At 41.3% G+C, this 22,327-nt stretch overlaps 1 protein-coding gene across 3 annotated transcripts in view; it reads right to left on the bottom strand.

The window, feature by feature from the left end:
- SHPRH (SNF2 histone linker PHD RING helicase) overlaps positions 1-22,327 on the bottom strand; it is a 746,219-nt gene that overhangs the window by 304,012 nt on the left and 419,880 nt on the right. For all 3 annotated transcript variants that reach the window (XM_069235239.1, XM_069235238.1, XM_069235240.1), the window contains exons 19-21: positions 19,802-19,975; positions 12,930-12,992; positions 12,112-12,337 (exon numbers count right to left, since the gene is read on the bottom strand). In XM_069235239.1, coding sequence (XP_069091340.1) covers positions 12,112-12,337; positions 12,930-12,992; positions 19,802-19,975 — 463 coding nt within the window. The remainder of the gene's footprint in view (positions 1-12,111; positions 12,338-12,929; positions 12,993-19,801; positions 19,976-22,327) is intronic.

The raw sequence follows: 22,327 nt of genomic DNA, 5'->3' as shown, positions 1-22,327 counted from the left end.
GTACGAGTGTGAAGTATATAGTCTTAGAATTGAGGGGAGCCTCTGAGGGGAGGAGGGTGGCTTGCATGCGAGTCTATGAAAAATACCAATACTAGAGAACCATAGTTACAGGTAAGTAACCAATTTTCTTCTCCAGTATTGGATCTTTCATAGATTCACATGCTTGAATTAGAGTAGCGAGCAGTAACTTTGTTTATTTTAACAATAACATCCATAATAATAGGAATGATGCTACATTCAGTTAATATTGGAAAGCAATATAAATGTATTGAGAATGAGAATAATAACAATAATAATAAGAGGAAGAATATCAAAAATAACGATGATAACATTAGGCGATCACTGATAACATACCTATCAAGTGGAAGGTGGGATAACCAAAGAGGCTCACCTTAATGGAATAGATGTCTTAGCACTGCTTGTCCAACGGCTGTATCGGTTTTGTTCGTCTCATCCAGGCAGTAGTGCTTTGTAAATGTATGTTGACTGGACCACAATGCTGCGCCGCAAATATGCTGCAAGGGTACTCCAGCAAACAGAGTTGCGGATGTGGCTACCAGTCTGGTAGAGTGGGCTTTAACCCTACTGCGTAAAGGCTTTCCTGTCTGGGCGTGACAAAATTGTACAGTCAATCTGATCCATCTACCAATGGTTTGCTTAGATATCGCAGAGACTTTCCTTACATCTCCATATGCTACAAACAGCTGGTCCAATTTTCATGTCATGCGTTTTTTGAAGATAAAACTTTAGACATTTCTTTACATCTAGCGAATGCAGCGCTTTTTCTGCTGCCGGTTTGTGGATTAGGAAAAGACATTCTTAAAATCGCCGGGTCATTCAGATAGAAATTTGATGGTACTTTTGGTATATACTTAGGGTTTGTTCGAAGTACACCATTTGGACTGAACTGAAGAAAAGGTTCCTTGATGGTGAAGGCTTGTATGTCACTTACCCTTTTCGCTAATGTGAGAGCTAGTAAAAGTGATGTCTTCCAAGAGAGAAATTTTAATTCTGACCTGTGGATTGGTTTGAAAGGTGGCATCATGAGTTGTCCTAACATTATGTTCAACAACCATAACGGTGGAGGTTTACGCACCGGAGGAAACGCTCTAAAAAGGCTCTTGAGGAATTGTTTTACAATCCAGGAAAAGTACAGTGAGGGGCCCTGTTGAGAGCGCCAGAATCTTGAAATTGCCACCACATGTACTCTTATGGATGAATAAGAAAATCCAGATTTTGCCAAATATAATAAATAGGAAAGTATTTGCTCCAGAGGGGACGTTATAGGATGTATTCTCTCAGTAACACACCACAAGCAGAAGCACTTCCATTCAACCTTATAGGTCTTATTGCTAGTTTCGGCCCTGACTTTTGCTAATATTTCTCTACATTCTGGTGAAATGTTTAAGGTGGAATACTCATTGAATTCAGGAGCCAGGTTGATAACTGTAGAGATGAAGGATTCGGATGTCTGACCTGGCCATGGTGCATGGTCAGCAGGGCTGATGTCTGTCTGAGTTGAACATGTGGTTGTTCCGAATACAGAAGGAGATCTGTGAACCAGAACTGTCTAGCCCATTTGGGTGCAACTAGGAGGAGAAGGCATCCCTCTGCTTTCATCTTGCTGATCACCCTGGGATTCAGTGGAACCGGGGGGAAAGCATAGACAGATTCCTGACCATCTCATCAAAAAAGCATCTCCCCACAACCCTTTTTTGGGGATGCCAGCTTGTGTAATATGGGCATTTCTTGTTTTCGTATGTGGCAAAAAGGTCTAGATTCAGCTTGCCCCATTTTTGGGAAAGCTGGTCGAGAACCTGTTGGCCGAGTTCCCACTTGTGATACAGGATGATTGTTCTGCTCAATGAGTCTGCCAGGAGGTTGGATTGTCCCGGCACATGTTCTGCTTTTAGAGAAATTTGATTCTCTATGGCCCACTTCCATATGCTCTGGGCTTGATGTGAAAGCCTGTCCTGCCATTTGATAAAGTTTGTTTTGACCAATGACTTTGTGTTTCACCACTGCGCATATTAGTTGCTCAATGTTCACCAGTAGCACATGGTATGTTTTGTTCAGTTGAGCCGCCTATTGGCTTTGACATGGCATTAGCCATTACTTTCTGTATTCAGTTTAGCCGCCTATGGGCTTTGACATTGCATTCCTATTGACTTTGACATGATGTATTCAGTTTAGCTGCCTATTGACTTTGACATGCTATTAGATATTCTGCCTATTGACTTTGACATGATATTATATATTGCATTTTGTATTCAGCTCAGCTGCCTATGGGCTTTGACATGATATTATATATTGCATTTTGTATTCAGCTTAACTGCCTATTGGCTTTGACATGATATTATACATTGCATTTTATATTCAGCTCAGCTGCCTATGGGCTTTGACATGATATAAGACATTGCATTTTGTATTCAGCTTAGATGCTTATTGGCTTTGACATGACACTAGACATTGCATTTGATATTTAGGTTAGCTGCCTATTGCCTTTAACATGACATTGAATTTGATATTTAGGTTAGCTGCCCATTGCCTTTAACGTGGAGTTCTGTATTTTTCCAAGCTGTGTTTTTGCACCAGAGAACCAAGATGTTTTGCTCTCACAGTAGACTAGACCTGATAAGAGAGAGTACATGGGCGTCGTTTCTCTTCCCTTGAGCTTGGGAACAGGAGTAGTCTTGGAGACCTGGCCAGTCTCCAAAAGGCTTGCTCAGTTTCCCAGGTCTGAGGGGAGGGGGCACACCTTTGTAACGAATGTAACAGGCTGCAGAGAGTCAGATTCGAATCTGCCGGACCTCGTGCTGGAGCTTGGCGCCAGCTGCCAGCATCCCGTGTGGGTAGATGACACTCTTTCTCGCGGCTGACAGGGGTCATCAGCTTGCAGACCTTAGAAAGATGTAGCTGTAAATAGTTCCTACACGGTGAAGTATTTGTTTTGCTTTGCATTCAATATTTTATAAATATAACCTGCTGTGTATATTGCAAACTGATATATTTTGTTTGATTAACGCGGACTTGAAAGCTACTAATTCGTCATTCATTCATAAACATTGTGGTTGGGGAAGAATAAAATAACAATAAAAGTCTTCTTTGACCTCAGAAGTGCATTTCTGTTGTGTTATGTTAGTGCTTAGAAACTAAATAAGAGGAAAGCACTACAATTGGTACCAGAAGTGGGGTCGGTCATTAAGAGGTGATTAAAAGGGGTTTGACGAGTTAGTAGATTTCTAAGTGCACACTTTAAAAGTGTAATTGTTTTTTGTTGTTTGGAGAATTACAGAAATTGTTTTCTGTTTGGAGAATCACAGTAGCACGGCAGACCATGTCTGAGAATACATGTGTTGATGAACTGCCTGATGGTGCTAAGAAAAACTGTGAATTGTTTTCTGTTTGGAGAATTACAGAAGAAAATGCATGTGTAGCTAAAAGGCCTGATAATGTTTTGAGAAATAATTCCCGTTGTATATATGTAGAAAACGTGTGTTTTGGAAGTAATGATGACAGAAAGGTCTGGATACCTTTATCTGCTTACAGAGAAATGCAGGAGAAATGTAGGAAGTTGGAACATGAAAATAGGAATTTACGTGAGCAAATTAGCCAGGATACAATAATTCAAAATAAGACGGAAAGTTATAAAAGGGCTGTTTTTGAAGAATCTTTCTTGTCCCATTCCAGTAATGAGGGGGTTAAGACAGCTCCGAGCTGCACTGAGTTTCCATGTGAGCCAGGGTTTTTGGCAGATAAAATGCATTCCTTAACTGATTACGAGTTACCGTTGCAAAATGCCCAAGTAAAAGGAAAGATTTTAGAGAAAGAGACACCGAGTTTCATTAGCTTGTTTGATTTTTGGAAAAAGAATAGCCCTCATTTGAGTGAAATCCTAACACTTTTGTATATGGTCACTGTGAAAAATTATATGCAGTTGCGCGCTTGTGATTTGGCAAATGAAATAATGCAGACTTTAGGTTTCTGCGCAGTGCAAGAAGGAAATACTTATGTACATGTAATTCAAGAACAAGGGAAGAAAATACTGCCCCTAGCTAGAATCATACAATGGATCTGGTACTTGCAAGACAGGGCTAGAGTACCACAGATAAAAGAGTTACCAATGAAATTGTGTGCACCATTTGAATTCGTGTCTACTGAAGATAAAAAGCATGTTTGTTTTACTGATGATTCATTGACTGAAATGTTGTTTTCTGGCACCGTAGAAGGAACAGAGTTGTATAATGTGTGTCAGATTTTAAAGCAAGAGCTACGTGAGATGTGTCATTTTTACGCTGATTTTTGGTTCTTTGATAATGTTTTAGCCACATGGCTTGTACCTAACTGGTTCAATTACCTTGCAGATGTTAATCAGAAAAATTCAGAGAGAGAAGTGTTCACCCAGAATTCTGCCTTAGTGGGGATGGCTATGTGGGTGCCCCAGAAATGTGAAAAGACCACTTACAGGTGGGCAGAGATGAGAGAGATGCACATTCCCCTAGATTTGATAAAAACTGTGCAGCACGCACAAAAGCAATCTGTCATGCAAGCAGTCACAGAGCAGTTGGGGAGAGGAAAGTTACCAGAACAGAAATGGCAAATTGATCAGGTTTTAGGGAGAGTGATTGCTGCAAATTACCAAGGAAAAATCGAAATTATGCTGATACCTAGAAAAGAATCTGATTCATTCATACAAATTGGAGACAGAATGGCCCAAATTGACAAAAGTGCAGTGAATGGAGGTTTGGTAAAGAATGAGTCTGCCCCAGCCCTTCTGACAGTGCAAGAAAAAGGAAGCTGTGGCGCAGCAGATAAAAACCTCAGTACTGATGTGTGGGCTGAAGCCCCAAGTGACCCTCTAGAACCTGCAGAAAATATAACAAAGGGCCCCAAAAACGTCCTGCTGATTATAAAACAGGGAAAGAAAGAGGAAGGGTGCAGTTTAAATGAAAAATGTTATTTGCAAGAAAAGTTATACTTGTTTCTTTTGCAGTTCCGACCACGTTTCGCCACTGTCCCTGAGTGCGCTGTGTGGTCCCCCTTCCGGTGTGTGCGTGTGGGGTCGGGGAAGGGACCGAATCCCCAACCTGAACCTGGCTGAGTAAAGTGCCAGCACCATGGATCCACTTTGCGCAAACTGCGCCTTCAGTTCAAGTTCAACTTGTTTGCTGTGTTTTTTTTTTTTCCCCTCTCGTATGGAACTCTGACTTTTGCTTACCTTCCAGAAAACCTTTCAGGTGGACCGTGCACCTTTACATGAGCAGAATTCATGCCACATCAAATTGCTAACACTGTTGAATTAGAGACTCATTCAGAGAAAAAAAACAAAAAAAAAAAAAATTGCCCAGTCTTTTCTATGTAGATGTATCTGATGTGAAAGGTTATGAGATCAATGTGTTAATTCACTTCTATTGCTTTACAGGGATTGCTTTGATCATAATGTTTTTGTTTTTTGTGCTGATGTATTTTTTGTTTTTGTTTGTTTGAAATATGAGATATGTGAAACAAAAATTCATTGGTCAAAGGGCGGAATGTCCTGCCATTTGATAAAGTTTGTTTTGACCAATGACTTTGTGTTTCACCACTGCGCATATTAGTTGCTCAATGTTCACCAGTAGCACATGGTATGTTTTGTTCAGTTGAGCCGCCTATTGGCTTTGACATGGCATTCCTATTGACTTTGACATGATGTATTCAGTTTAGCTGCCTATTGACTTTGACATGCTATTAGATATTCTGCCTATTGACTTTGACATGATATTATATATTGCATTTTGTATTCAGCTCAGCTGCCTATGGGCTTTGACATGATATTATATATTGCATTTTGTATTCAGCTTAACTGCCTATTGGCTTTGACATGATATTATACATTGCATTTTATATTCAGCTCAGCTGCCTATGGGCTTTGACATGATATAAGACATTGCATTTTGTATTCAGCTTAGATGCTTATTGGCTTTGACATGACACTAGACATTGCATTTGATATTTAGGTTAGCTGCCTATTGCCTTTAACATGACATTGAATTTGATATTTAGGTTAGCTGCCCATTGCCTTTAACGTGGAGTTCTGTATTTTTCCAAGCTGTGTTTTTGCACCAGAGAACCAAGATGTTTTGCTCTCACAGTAGACTAGACCTGATAAGAGAGAGTACATGGGCGTCGTTTCTCTTCCCTTGAGCTTGGGAACAGGAGTAGTCTTGGAGACCTGGCCAGTCTCCAAAAGGCTTGCTCAGTTTCCCAGGTCTGAGGGGAGGGGGCACACCTTTGTAACGAATGTAACAGGCTGCAGAGAGTCAGATTCGAATCTGCCGGACCTCGTGCTGGAGCTTGGCGCCAGCTGCCAGCATCCCGTGTGGGTAGATGACACTCTTTCTCGCGGCTGACAGGGGTCATCAGCTTGCAGACCTTAGAAAGATGTAGCTGTAAATAGTTCCTACACGGTGAAGTATTTGTTTTGCTTTGCATTCAATATTTTATAAATATAACCTGCTGTGTATATTGCAAACTGATATATTTTGTTTGATTAACGCGGACTTGAAAGCTACTAATTCGTCATTCATTCATAAACATTGTGGTTGGGGAAGAATAAAATAACAATAAAAGTCTTCTTTGACCTCAGAAGTGCATTTCTGTTGTGTTATGTTAGTGCTTAGAAACTAAATAAGAGGAAAGCACTACAAAGCCCCAACGACTTTGTGCCTCCCTGTTTGTTCAGGTAGAACATACTTGTGGTGTTGTCCGTTCTTATGAGGATTGTTGAGTTTTGGATTTTTGGTAAGAAAGCCTTTCGTGCCAGATCGATTGCTTTCAGCTCCAGTTGGTTTATGTGAAGCTTTTTGTCCTTTTGCATCTAGTTGCTACTTATTTGTAGATCCTGAAGGTGGGCGCCCCAACTTTCCAGCGACACATGTCGTTATTATGTAGTACGGCACTTGTTGTGAAATAAAAGGCCCTTGGATAAATTTTACTGTTTTTCCCACCAAGACATGTCAGTTTTCATTCCTGATGTGACCTAAATCTGATCGTCGAAGGAGCCATTCACCTGGAGCTACTGTGTGTCTAGTTGCTCCTGTAGAGGTCGCATATGCAGTCGGCAATTTGGAATCAGTGGAATACATGAGGAAATCATTCCCATGAATGACCTGTAGATTCAAACTGAAACAAATGTTTATGCTGATAGCCTGTGAGCCATTTTACAAAGTTTTCACTGTCTCTCTTAGGACAGAAATGCTTTGCTCTGGGTAGTATCCATTAGTGCTCCTAGGAAATTCAGAGGCTTTGTGTGAAGAAAATGTGTTTTGTGATAGTTGAAGGTAAGGCCCAGAGTTTTGAACAACTGGAGGCAAGTGGATGTGTGTTTCACCACTTGATTCCTTGTGGATGTCTTTTTGAGCCAGTCGTCCAAATATGGAAAGATCTGTATTCCTAGCTGTCGTAGATGAGCTGCTACTGGGGCAAGCACCTTAGTAAAAATTCTGGGGCGCGATTTTAGCCTGAATGGTAGGACCAGAAACTGTAGATGCATACCAGCTACCTTGAACTTGAGAAATTTAAGATGACTTTGATGTACTGGGATATGGAAATACTCATCCCGGAGGTCTAGAGATGTCATGTGATCTCTGGTGTTTAAGAGGCGTAGAATATCCTGAAGCTTTCCCATACGAAATGTTTTTTTTTTCAGGAACTTGTTTAAGGCCCGCAGATCCAGTATGGGACACAATCCTCGAAGGTTTTTTCAATAGAACCCACGGCCCCTCTGTAGAGTTGGAATTACCTTTATTGCTCCTTTGGGTATCATGGAATACATTTCCTTGAGGGGGTGCTTTAAGCGTTAAGGTGGTGGTCCTGATGGGAGGGTATTTGGAGGCTTCTGGAGGATTTCTAGAGTTGCCCCTTGGATACTATATCTAGTACCAACTTGTCTGATGTTATCCTTGAACACTAAAGGACGTGGTAAGTGATGCGGCCTCCAATCTTTGATACACAAGTGAGGTTGGCAGCTGGTATGAATGAGCGGTCATTGTTTTCTGCCTGTGTCTCTGCCACGGGTTGAGGATCTTCCTCTTGTGGGATGCCTGTAGGCAGCTGTAGGAGGTAACTTATATTGCTGTTGTCCGTACTGCTATTGAAAGCCTGTTTGGGCAGATTGATACTGTTGTCTGTAAGGTTGGTATCCGCCATGAAAGAAATAAGTTCCTCTGCCTCTAGCCCCTCGAAAGGGCTGTCTTTTGTAATGCAGATCTGGCAGTGTCTGTGTCGGCCTTGATAGATTGCAAAGCCTCATCTACATGCTTGCCGAAGAGGCATTCCCCATCATATGCCATATCAAGTATCTTGTTCTGTACCTCTGGTATAAAAGAGGTAGATTTCAGCCAGCAATGTCTGCGCAATACTACTGCCACCGCCAGCAGTCTGAATCCCGTCAGCGAGATATCGATCGCACAATCAATTGTTTTTACTGCGATCCGTTCCCCCTCTTTTAACACCTTCTCTGGCTCCAGTTTAGAGTCCCCAGGTAAGAGGTCAATGTATGAGGATATATCTGACCACATTTGTCTATCGTATCTGCGTAGAACGGCTAATGACTCAGCAGCTTTGACCGTTATTGCTGCAACGGAGAACCTTTTGCCAATGTTATCCAGACGGCGTCCTTCTCTATCTGGTGGGGAGGATATTGGTGCTGAAGGATTCTTTGAGCAGCGTTGTGCTGCTTTGAGAATTCAGTTTCGGCTGCCCAATTAAGCAAGTTGGGGAGTCTTCCGAGGCTTTATATTTTTTCTCCAAACGTGGGATTTGAGAAGTTATTGTAGTTGGATTTTTCATTGCCTTCAGTCCTTCTTGCCATATAAAGTCTACTATTGGTATGGCTCTAACTGACTTTTTTGATGGCTCTTTAAAGTTGTATAGGAAACAATCTATCTCCCTACAAATGATGGGCAGTTCGAAGGTTTAGCTGCTCTGTCCATTAGGTTATGGAACCTACCTAATATCCTCAGGGGGAAGAGTCTACTGGTCCTGCAAAAGTTGGTGATGGAGTAGGAATTAGGTATTCGTCCCAGTCACTAGCTGTGGTATCTGGTATTTCTCCTTCTTCCCTTTCTTCATCCGTGGTCTGAGTGTCATCCTGAGGTGGTTGTCCGAAAGGGATGCTTATATCTGGTCTAAGTGAGGTTCTCGGATGGCTCGGCACAGGGGTCCGCGGTCCTGTTTGTAGGTCATACAGTTGTGGGACCGGTGTTGCTGGTACTGAGGGTGGAAATCTTCTATAGTAGTCATCCAACATGTTCTGAAGACTTGTTACCAATGACTTTAGCACATGAACGGAGGTGTCTCTATCACCATATTCAGAATGCGAGGGTTACGCTTGGTCTCTTGCTGAGAAATAGGTGTCCTGATTTTGATGATGATCATCATCAACCAGATCTTGACATTTAATGTTGAATTGTGACTGACTGTTGGCCACTCCAAACATTCCTTCGTCCTGAGAATATAAGTCATCGTCGTCATCTAATAGGTGTTGAGGAGGGTACGGAAATACTTTACTTGGGGAAGTATGCACTGGTAAAATTGTAGAGCTTTTTTTCCTCACAGTTATGAAAGAGAGTGGGAGGAATTTTTATGTTCCAGTGGTGGTCGTCGTTGGGTGTGCTGTTGATGCGTTGCTTGTCGACGATTCTCTCGTCGCTGTGTCCATCGCCGACGGGTGTGTCGTCGACGGGTCTCACGTTGACGGGTCTCTCGTCGGCTGAGTTGTTGTTGATGGGTGTTTCGTCGTCGGGTCTGGTGTGGATGTGCTCTTTGTCGGCCTGCCCTCATAGACAATTTCCTCGTCGACGCATGTGTAGTCATTGGCTGAATAGCCTTTGATGGTGTCTTTTTATATATTTGTTATAATCATCGTCGATGATAGTGGCGATGACGTGACGATCCTAGGTGACACCGCTGTGGTAAACTACGTGATAGTCGTCATTGTTATGATAGATGTGATCATCAGTAGTTTTCTCATCGATGAGCCTTTCTTGTCAGACTATGAAGGGAATTTCTTTAGTTTTGGCGTCGGCGATAAAGCAGTGAAGCAGTTTTTGGGGGTGCTTTTTTCACTGATGGCAGTGTAGGTTCTGAGTGAACCTTTTTTTAAGACCTTTGACTGAGTTTCTGATGATGAGGCATAACTTTCCTGACCTTTCTGCTGTTCCAATGAAAGGTGTTTAGATTTTTTTAATACTTTCTTAGGAGGTACTGAATAAGGTTTTTCTTTACTTTTAGGCCTTTTAAGAGATTGAGAAACCTGTGAGGAGGCCTCACTCTCATCAGAAGAAGCGAGTTCCATAGCTTTTTGTTTCTGTAGCCATAATAAAAGTCTCCTTTCTCTGTCTAAGGGTTTTATGAGTAAAGGTGCGCTAAATTTTGCGATCTCTCACCTTATGGTCTGGATGCAGGCAGTATATACACTTCTTGGGTGGGTCATCAATATGAAGTCTTTTTCCCCACAATTGTCACAAATCCTGAAGAGTCCTTTTTTTTTTTTTTTAGTTTGCTGGGACATCCTGTCCAATGGAATTTTGATATATCTGAGAGAACTTTTCCTATCAGTTTAGCTGTAGAGCACAGAAGATGAGCAGAGCTCAGGAACACTCCCTTCACACGGCGTGCAGTAGAAAATCCGTGGGAAACAGCCTCTGTTGGGAGTGTTTTAGAGGGTGCTGTCGCTGATTGGTTGTAGTTCAGATTTGGTTCTTTTTTTAATAAAAAGAACATGGATAGGCTATAACAGTGCCTGTCTATGCCATTGAGGCCTAGTGTAGCACACTTATTGCTTGGTATATTTAAGGTTACTGCGGGACTCCCACCTCAACGAGGAGGATGATTCAAGCATGTGAATCTATGAAAGATCCAATACTGGAGAACAGTGTATTTCCCTGGGGTCCGAAGGCATGCCAGAGTCAGAAACGCACCACAGATTTGTAGCATGGCCTTCTTGAAGGCCTCTATCTGTCTGTGAGTCGACAACAGTCCAGGGATTTCAGAGCACATCAGCACCAGCTGGGGTGTAAACTCTGTGGCCAGTGACCTCTAGGAGGCTGGCTCCAATCTTGACTCCCTGGCACCTTCTCATTGGAACTGGAGTGGCTAGATGAAGTTGAGTCATGCATCAGAATTTTTTATTGCATTTGGACTTCGATTTACCCAAACATTCTGAGTGGGAAGTAGAGCAGTCGCGGATACCGCCTCTTGATCTGGACCAGGACTGCACATAGGATGGGAGCAGGATCTGCGTAAAGTCTGTAACTACTATTTGTGCTCGCTGATGTACAGCTTCCCCTCCTGTTCTCAAATTGCCTTTGGTACAATTCAAAGGGGACTTCATTCCCTAACATACAATTTAGAAACTGCCAGAAGAATAACAAAGTTGGGAGCCGAGGTCGGGTCTGCACTAGAATGCTCTGAAAAAAAAAGAAAAAAAAAACAACAACAACAAAAAAACTAAGAAAAGCATGCAGGGGTGGTTGTAATATGCAGCTCTACTGCAGTCAATTCAGGGCCAGTTCAGAGTCAATGAGGAACCACACAATACCACTTGTTGGTGCTGAGAAGCACAGCTGTTGAAAATTTCCAGATCCAGTGTGGCACCTTAAGATATTCTAATCTTGAGGAATCTGTGGTTAGAAGTATTCATCTGAAATACTGGATCTACATAATGCTTCCTTAATAGCTTCAATACTACGCCCTGATTATTTTCCTACTTCAGGCCTAATTAATTGACCTGTGTATACAAGTAGCATTAATTAACCTATGTATACAGGTGGCAGACACATTTTAATCAAGTTACCAATATATTTGAATCATGGCAGCAATGGATGCCCGACCAACCCACACATCACACATCTAACCATGCACATAGCTGTCTGCTCTTCCAAAGGGTGACCCACGCTTGCTTTCTGTATTAATTATTTTTCTGCTTGTACCTTTCATGTACCACTGTGGTATTAAAATGCCACTTCATTATTATCTCTTTTTACTAGTAATAGTCACTAACCATCAGCAAAGCAACAATAATAAAATGTCTCTCTCACTTCAAATTATATGTGTGATAAACATCAATACCTTATATTCCTTCTTCCATGCTTCAAAGAGCTCCATAAAGCTGCTCCCTTCTTCCACTATTCTGGCGTCCAATCTGTGAGTTTTGGCAAATGACAGAATAGCTTTCAGGGAGCGCTCAGTCTCACTTGCTGCCCAAAGTCCTCGACTTGTAGTCGGCAAACGGTCATCCAACAGGCCTTCTTCATCTTCTATCATCTCCTCGAAGATAGCAGTCTGTCCTTTTACACTTTAAATACACCAAAGTAAACTACTGGTCATTCACTTCTAAGATGCCCTTGAAGATCTCACAAGCCCCAATCTGAGCAAACACCTTTTCTGAATAACTCTAACATGCCTTCATCCCTATTTCACCATGATTGCCCTTTGCGCATATTTTCACCAACCGCACCATGATCATCCTCATGGGTAGCACTCACCACTTGGATGACAAAATCAATGTAATTCAGTTTCCACATATTTCCCTGTGTCATAATTACGGCTCGTAATTTACATAGTTCTCACAGCGGTTTCCATCCACACAACATTCCAGTTCCACCCAGTGACTAAGTGATTCCAGTTCCAGGTAAGCCATTGTACTGATGTAAAATGTTTTAGAGCAGCAAGCAGTAACTAAGTATTTTCAAGTTAAAACTTCGTAGACTGCATGTCCACCCAGTAGGCTGCTACTATAATAAAATAACAGGAACTCACATTATTGAACAGCTTTTTATACATTCACGACAGAACATGGAGGTAAGAACTGCTATCTGTCTCTTTGAATTATGTAGACGAGAAAACATCAAATATGAGTGTATTAGTCAAAATGTTTTTGCACTTACGTGTGAGAGAAAAGCTTTGACTCATACTCTGTAAACAATTCATCACTCTTACAGAAGATACAGCTGCAAAGAAGATGGAAAACAAGGAAATGTATTTAATGCTCACAATTAAAACACACAATTTATGTGCGTTCTGGTTTATGAGGCATGCAGAAAGCATGACTTTAGCATGATTTTGTGGGAATATTATCTGGCTGTCCAGTTTCTTTACAATTGACAAATGAGAAGCAGTTTAAATGACTGAAGTTATTAACCTCTGTATTCTTAAAAAAAAAAAAAAAAAAAAGAAGCTAGTAACTGTGGTATATCATGTACAGCAGAGGCAGCCTCACCCAGGTTGCAGATAGCAATGCCAGAGATGCATTTGCAGCCCACCCTTCCTATCTCACCCTCACTCTTATGAAAATGTTCAGAAAACAGACACTGTAGCAAAGATCCTAATGGTCTTAACCACTGTAACCAAAGTAGTCCTCAAAATTACAAGTTAAGATTGTTGAAGCTACAGGTTTCAAAAGTTTCTGAACTAACATGAGCAATATTTTAAACCCATACTAGACAGTGACCCCGAAATATGGGATACAAGTGGAGGAAAACACTTGCAACAGACCTTCGGAAAATGTAACTTTTTTCAAATGTACTGGCAGTTTTTTGGCCTTAGCAAGCTTCTTACATAAAAACAACTGCTATAAGACTGAAGTATTTGGGCTACAGACAATGTCTTGAAACAATAAGCAATGCTCTGTTACAGAAATTGTACTATCAAAAAAATTCGAAAATACACTTGATTCCACTGCGGCTTTAAACGGCTGGCTTTAAACATGGAGCCTGTTCCAATATGTTCAAAATGTAAAAGAAATAATTTAACCAAATATTCTCATGTAACAATTTTCCAGATTCTTCCATTCAAACAGCCATCTACTTTTTTCCCCAGAACACAAATCATTTTCCTACTTTATTGCCTACCTAGAAGAACAAGAGGCTCATTTCAGAGACCTCTGGTTGTGAGTTCAAAGTTGATGCCAGTGTACTAACAGTGTAAAACAGCACATCTCAAGCCTGTAATATGCACAAGAAGGACCCATGAAGGGATTGAAGCAAGTGCACCTATGGTGCATGTTCCCCTGAGAAGGCTCCTAACATGGCGGGAGGTCCTAAGGAATAAAATGTGATAAAAATCCCAACTTGCTTGGGGGCATGGTGGATTTATCTTTACAAAATGTAGGTACGGGAAATGTACTTCAAAGTATAGATTCATTTCCAGTAGCTATATTACATGTGTACCTGAGGTGCAAGTTATTGTTTCAAAATCCCGGGGCATTTATAGCTGAAACAGGGTGGTCAAGTCCATCACGTCCAGGAAAGGTAGAACAGCTTACAATGCTCCCGATAGAGCCACTAGTTCTGCAGTCAAGAAGGCCAGTAAACCAACCATAGTAACAGGATGGGAAAACAGAAGAGATCAGCCAAAACAGTGATTTGATATTTGGACAAAAACCCAATTTAAGTCCTCCTCTAAATCAGGCCAATATCGGACTGTCTGCTTGTTCACTCGCTCGCTAGCTTTTAGTCAAACGCTCTCTCAACTATCAACAACAATTTCAATTGCATCAGATTAGGGCTGTGGATTATTTCCAATCCACTTTCACTAAACAACCTCACACCCAACATAACACACCCAGCTCACTGAGTACCTCACAAAGTATTTTTGGTGCTACCCCTTCTGTTTGCTTTTGGACTGGGTCTCCCTTAGGGATAATGTTCTGGAAATCTTGAGAACTTTGACTATCCTTTGACCTGCTTGCTTCAGAGCAAGAAATAAAGTTACTTACATGTAACTGTAGTTCTCCAGTATTGGAAACTTTCATAGATTCACATGCTTGAATCCTTCCCCCTCGTCGAGATGGGAGTCCCCGGTGTTATACAAAAGCTATGTCCAATGTAGATATACATTACATGCATTAGGCCTTTAGCTTAGTAACATATCATAGTCATTTTGTAAAAAAGGACCAAACGCCAGAAGCCACCAATCAGGTTACAGCGTCCTCTAGAACCATTCTGTGAGGAGCTGCCTTTCCCTCAGATTTTCAAAGCATTAGTTCTGTAATATATATGATACTGAGAGAATGAAGGTGAGCTCCCCAGGGGAGGTGGGTTGGTCGCATATGAATCTATGAATGGTTCCAATACTGGAGAACTACAGTTACAGGTAAGTAACTTATTTCTTACTCCAGTATTGGAACTTTTGTAGATTCACATGCTTGAATCAGAATAGCAAGTAGTAAGTAGCACATTTTCTGTTGTTAGCTATATAACCATTGTATTATGATAAAAGAATATGGCATTCCAACAGTCATGATTAGCTATAAATATGATATCAGAAAAACTGCAATATTATTAAAAATCTGGATAAAGACAGTAAGAAAGCGGATGGTGAGTAATATCAGAATGGCTCACCTTCATTGGAACAGATGCCCGAGTACTGCCTGTCCAACCGCTGCATCTGTAATCGGTTCAGTGTCCAGACAGTAGTGTCTCGTGAAAGTGTGCACCTATTTCCACGTTGCAGCTTGGCAGATGTCTGGTAACGACGCTCATGAAAATAACGCACAGGACGTGGAAATGGCCCTAGTTGAATGTGTGTGCACTTTAATGTCAAAGGTAGACCAGCCTTGGGATGCCAATAAATGATTGCACTTGTAATCCATCGAGAGTAAGTCTGTTTGGCCACTGGGAACCCTTTTCTAGGGTTACTGTAAGCCATGAACAGGTGGTTTGATTTCAGAAAAGGTTTAGTCCTTTCTAGATAAAACTTGAGACATCTCTTCAGAACTAGTGAGGGAAGAGACCTTTACTCCGCCGTTTGCGGATTAAGGAAGAAAGTTTTTAACACCACAGGTTTGGTGAATGGGTTCAAACTGCAGTTTCATAAGCTGACAATTGCCATGCCAGAGGAGGGGCTCTGACTGGTGGATAGGTACTAAAAAGACCTTTTAGGCATTGCTTTATAAGCCTGTGAGACCAAAGAGATGGTTTACCGGATCTTCTAAAGCGAGAGGTGGCTGCCAGGTGAACTTTAATGGATGCATGTTGCAATCCTGAGCTCGCTAGATTCAACAAATAAGGTAAGATTTCTTCCGGAGTGGAAGACAGAGGATATACTTTAGCAGACTTGCACCACAAACAGAATCTTTTCCATGTGAGGTGGTATGTCTTGTTTGTGCTAGCCGCCTAGCCTCTGGCTAGTATCTCTTTGCAGTCATTAGGGATGTTTAAATGGCCGAGCTCAAGGAACTCAGGAGCCATGCTGACAAGTTCAGAGATTTGAGATTCGGATGTCTCACTTGGCCATGGTTCATGGTAAGCAGCGATGGAACTGGCTCTATCATTATGGGCGGACATAGGGACATTAGTAGACGTTCTGTGTACCGGTGGTGGCGTGGCCATGGAGAGGCTGGTAGGATTATTTGTCAGGGTTCTGACTTGATCTTGCTTATCACTCTCGGGAGGAGAGAGATTGGAGGAAAAGCGTAAGCATAGATTCCTGACCAAGCAATCGAAAATGCACCCCCCCACGACCCCTTCTGGTAATGCAAGTTTGTGTAAAACCGGCATTTGGCGTTCTGGGCGGCCGCAAAAAGATCCAGGTTCGGTTTGCCCCACTCCTGGAGTATTTTGTTTAGTGTGTGTTGATCCAATTCCCATTCATGGGTAGATGTTGGCCTGCTCAGAGAATCTGCAATGACATTCTGAAGGGAGCAAGTTCCCCCTGCTTGTTGATATAGTGCATTGTCGTGGTATTGTTCGTCCTGGCAAATACCAATGTTCTGCCAATTCTTGGAAGAAAGGCTTGTAACGCTAAGAGTACTGCTCTCAGTTGTGAAAGGTTGATATGGAGAGTGCGGTAAGAGGTGGGCCATTTGCCGCTTACTTGAAGATCCTGCAGATATGCGCCCATCCATCCATTGACGCATCTGTTGATATTGTGGCGTCTGAGGTAAGAACTGCAGCCCTACTGAAACATGTGCATGGATTGTCCACCAATTGAGGGATGTTACCATCAATGAAGTTACCTGTATGATGTCCTTGAAAGATCCCTGCACTTGAATCCACTGATTGTGCAGCTCCTCTTGTAGTGGGCCCATATGAAGTCAACAGTATGGGATCAGATTGATATAAGATGACATCTTTCCCATCAATGATTTGGATTGTCGAACTGAAAGATACTTTTTTGTCTGCAGGCACTTCGCTAGTGTGATCAACTTTTCTTGCCTGTCCGATGTTGGGTATACCTTGGCCTGCTGTGTGTCTAATATAGCTCCCAGAAATGCTATCCTTTTTGATGGCTGTAGGATTGATTTCTCTCAATTGAGATTTGGGCCCAACTGGCTGACTGTCTCTGACATACTGGTCAGTTTCAAGCACCTAATTTAATAAAGGTTGAAGTGATAAGAGTAGTTGTCCAAAACTACCTAAAAACAGGATATCTGAGGAAAAAACTGAGCAGAGCTCAGAGGAGACCCCCAAGCACGACGTGCAGTGTAAAATCTGAGGGAAGGCAGCTCCTCACAGGAGGGTTCTAGAGGGTGGAGTAACCTGACTGGTGGATTCTGGAGTTTGGTCCTTTTTTACAAAATGACTATGATATCTTACTAAGCTAAAGGCCTAATGCATATAATGTATATCTACATTGGAGCATAGCTTTTGTATAACACCGGGGACTCCCATCTTGACGATGGGAAAAGATTCAAGCCATTGAATCTCTGAAACTTCCAATACTGGAGTAAGTAGCAAAGACAGATGTGTTTTCAGAAAGTATTGTAGAGATGCCTGAAAAGCAATATGCAGCCAGCATCACACACAGTTATGCACACCGTATGCCAAAAACCCAATGCACAAAAAAATGCCTAAATAAAAAAAGCCTATTGGTGAAGGTTCCGACAGTTTCAGATAATGGAATAAATCATCAATTGGCTAATAATTACTATACCACTGAGGATTATCGAAGAACGGTGGGTTGTCTTTACTCATACTTAAACACAGAACAGAATTGCAACCTCTTCTTCTGAAGAAAGGTGGTGACAAACACTGTATAAAAAGCTAAAAATATGTACAACAGAAGAAATTAGCCAAAGAGGTTATATAGGAGAACTGACCCACTTGGATATTTGCAGTGGAGTTGGAATCAATGTTAGTATATGGAAAATGCAAGCACTGCATTGATGTGCAATCTGCATTTCTACAACTTTCAGCAATGGTAACACTTTATAACAGTACTGTTCTAGCAGCCATTCCTCTGTGGAATAAGCTCTTGGTTTGTTGTGAAGAAGTTGGTTAGCCTTTTGTTAACAGGTGATTATACATGAAACAATCCGTCACAAGAGTTTGCCAAAACAGTACAAACTCGCTCCTTTTTAACAAATGGATGAGTACCTTTTGTAATACCTTTTGCCTTATCCAGAAAATTGCATGAACTACTTCACATTAAGGGTGTAGAAAGAGCTCTTTGTAGTAGAGTACAGGTTTTGTAAAATGGGAAAGGGCATTACTTTGTACTTTAAAACATGTTACTGATGTTCTTGGAAAAATTATACTCAACCTTCCACATTATGAATAACTTGCAGGAGAACAGCAGTTATTAAGGGTTGCCTGCCAGTAAGTTAGTGCCCAACAGTTTGAGATTTAGTAGGCAAAGTTCAGATCAATGCCTTTCTTTGCTTGTTCAAGTAATATATTACTGTTTTTATGTCAAGCTAAACTAGAATGGAACTGACTGTGAAGGAGCGTTAAAAATACTTTATAGTCAGACAAACTGTGTTTGGATCCCAAATGTTGCTTTGATAAACAGTGTCCTTCTAAGAAAAGTTTCTGGCACTGAAGTTGAGCCCGTTCAGCCTACCTTCCAGTAAGAGTAGCACCGCTTACTATAGCGGATGAAGGTAAGTGCTGCGTGAAAGGAACTACTTTCAAAATATTATGGCCAGAAAGATAAGGAGTTTAGGTGGGGCCAGAGAGAAACTCTCCCAGAATCCCAATGGCAGACAATCAGAATCTGCAAACATTGCAAGTGCATTTGGAATAATAAAAAAGCATGATGCCACATCACAGCAGAGAAGATATGTGGTGTACTGTAAGCTAAACTATGAATTGCATAGAAGCCATCTTGTCTAGGCAATTGATTTTACTGAGGTTGAGCCAAAGCCCTAAATCTTCTAGAAACATTAATTTCATAGTAAAGTTCTCAGAGACTTACTGAAAGGAAGTTATTTTTTAAGCCAATTGCCATTCAGAGATAAACAGTTTCTTCTATTCAAGATCACATTTCAAGAACCATTTGAGGGCCTATTTTAGGAAAAGGAATCTAACGTTTTTGCCCATAATGCTTCTTGGGCAAGAAACTTTCAGTCCTACAAATGGAATGCAAAAGCATATATCATGAAAATCTATTGCATATGTCTAGCCCCTTGAGACACCACATGAATGATCCCATGAAGAAGAAGCATCCTTTAGTTCTACTATCTTATTCATCCCACAAGCTTACAGAGTTTTCAAAGACAACCCTGTTCTTTTGTGCAATGAAACTACAAACAAAGATACATGCTTAGGACACAGACATACCTCACAGGAAACCTACAATAACTGAAAAAGGTTAACTTAATAGTGAGCCTCTTAACGATGTTTCAGTATTGAAAATATGATGAGATTAGTTATACATTTATCCAATAACATACTATTTGTGGTGATCTGAAAAACCATAGTGTATATTTTAGTAGAAAAGTATAAATTAACAGCCCTTTACAGTGATGTTAAAATCATAAGTATTTTTATGTTTTAGCTCAGTTCTTGGATATAAAGAGACAGCAAGCACAACATACTTGTTGAGAGGTAGCCTGGCAGGTCGCAGGTGACAGATGGTGGCAGCTTGGATGACCTCCTGAGAGGGAGGCCCCTCTAGGTTTTTTACAGCATCCCTTACAAGCTTTTGGAATTTCTTCAGTTCATCCATTTGTGTTGTTAGCAAGAACCGGAGACCCCTACAATCACGAAACCTAAAAAAAAATAGGAAACAGCAACCACAAAGCAATGAAGCATACTTGAATATAGATCCTTTAATTAATATGAAAGTGAATTGTTTGTGTTGGATACTGCTGGGTCTTGTGACAGTTTGAAATAAATACAACATTAGCACTTTTTCAAACATCTTGAAAGGTAAAAATATATCTTGAGGGAATCAAACAGTTAATCTTGTTATTGGGAAGCCAACTGCTTGGTAATTCTGGTATTTAAAGTGCTTGGACTCCTCCACATTACCAAACTGTGGAACTGGGAGAGCCAGTAAAAACAACATAAAGCCATTACGCATCCACACCCAAATGTCTAGATGGCTGGAAGTCCACTTCACATTAAATTCCAGCAATCTTACAATATGGAGGATGTTGAATTAAAGACAATGAACCAGAGGGTCAAAGTCCATTTAAAGGAGAAAATGGTTGAGGAAATCAAAAGCAGAGAGGGTATTTGCCAGATTCAACGAATCATTGATGTGACTAATTCACACATCTGCAAAGGTTACCTTTTTTGTCAAAGACTTTAGCAGATACTCTTGTCTCCGTCTAACAATGAAAAAATGCCCCCGGTATATAATGGGGTCGGCTATAGATAACTGCAAAGGACTGCAATATTCTCTCGTTTAAAAGTAAGACTTAGGCCCTCATTACGAACATGGTGGTCTGGGCTGCCATGCCGGCCATGGCAGTAATAACCGCCACCGGCATGGCGGTCCAGACTGCCATATAATATACGTGGCAGAACCGCCACTTTTGTAACTCTGCCACCGCCAGGCTTCCGCCACCAGGCAGCATGGCGGAGTTACATATCCGACAGGGCAGCGCTGCCCACCGGATAATGTTTCAGGTTCCACCAGCCTTTCCCTGGCAGATAACCCTGCCAGGGAAAAGCTGGCAGAATGGGTGCCTCAGGGCCCCCCTGGGGCCCATGCACTTGGCATGGGCAGTGCAGGGCCCCCCATGCACAGCCCTGTCGTGCATTTCACTGCCCGAATTACAGGCAGTGAAATGTGCAACGGGTGCTGCTGCACCTGCCGCACTGTTACATTGCTGCCGGCTCCCAATGGAGCCGGCGTCAATGTTCAGGCCCTGCATTCAGCTGGGCTGGCGGGAAGAAACACTGTTTCCACCAGCCGGCCCAGCTGAATGATCATTATGTTGTCCGTGGGGGGTTCTGCGCGCTGGCGGTCTTTTGTTGACCGCCACCGCCAAACTCGGTGGGTTTTCCCGCTGAGTTCCTAATTACCATCCTAGTATCAAAAGAGTAGTGGCATCAAGTAACCTCAAGGACCACAACTTCCCAAAGTCAAAAAACAAGTTACATTTTATTAAGCATAACTCATTTAACAATTTTTTTTATCTAAAGACAAAGCGAATCAGAACAATATTAACTGTAGAAATGGAGAAAAAATATATTATTCAGTAGGTTTAAATATATTATTCGGTTGGTTTCTGGGTCTTAATATTATAAATATCATAAAATGGTTTGCAACCATTATTTGGAACAGTACCATTGACTTCAAAATACATAAATCCAAGTGGTGTAACTGAGGCTTACGATCTAACTTTCAAAATGCTTGTAGGTTCTCAAAGAATAATACAATCCTAGGCACCTCAGCCCTTTTTTGTACTGGTTAACTTTCACAATTGCCTTTTATCAATAGATATTAGCTGAATGCCTATTGTAATACTAAATGACAAAATGAGAAAAATATTGCAATGTTTTTGGTAAAACCTAGCACACCCAAAGAGACACTGGGACAAATTACTGTGATTAAGGAAAAGAACAATAAATGATCAGAGACAGGCTATACAGAATATAATGATGTGGAGAGCCATTCAGCGGCAGTTCCTCGATCGTGCAAAAAAGTGGATTGATCGCATCCAAGATCAACATAGTACTTCATTCAGTAATTTTTGTAGCCATCAAGCAAGGCAAACCAAAGAAAAATGGTAAAACATTTCCAAAGATATCAAATAGAATTGCCTTGCTATTTCTGTGCAGTCATGGTTCATCGGTAATGTTAAAGAGCTATAGACGTTTGGATGCATGATCTTCTGTAGGGCTTTGGGAGCGGAGCAAGCAGAAGATTTTTTAAATAACTACAAAAATTATGAAATTCTTATTGTGGACAAAGTGTGAGGCATTCATGAATAGGATGTACCCTTTACAATCAGGGTAAGTTGACAAGTCCCACATTTGATCCTATACTTATAACAAAATGTGTTTTTAGTTTTCATTTTTGAAGTCGTTCTACTGATTTTGACAGACACTCAATTGCCTCTGAATCATGCTAAGCACGACCTCAGTGCAAATGCTGCACAAAGAGAACT

This window comes from Pleurodeles waltl, chromosome 5 (assembly GCF_031143425.1).
Source record: "Pleurodeles waltl isolate 20211129_DDA chromosome 5, aPleWal1.hap1.20221129, whole genome shotgun sequence".
Classification (NCBI taxonomy): Eukaryota; Metazoa; Chordata; class Amphibia; order Caudata; family Salamandridae; genus Pleurodeles; species Pleurodeles waltl.
The sequence above is the reverse complement of the archived record's forward strand: the minus strand, read 5'-3'. Positions and strand labels throughout refer to the sequence as shown.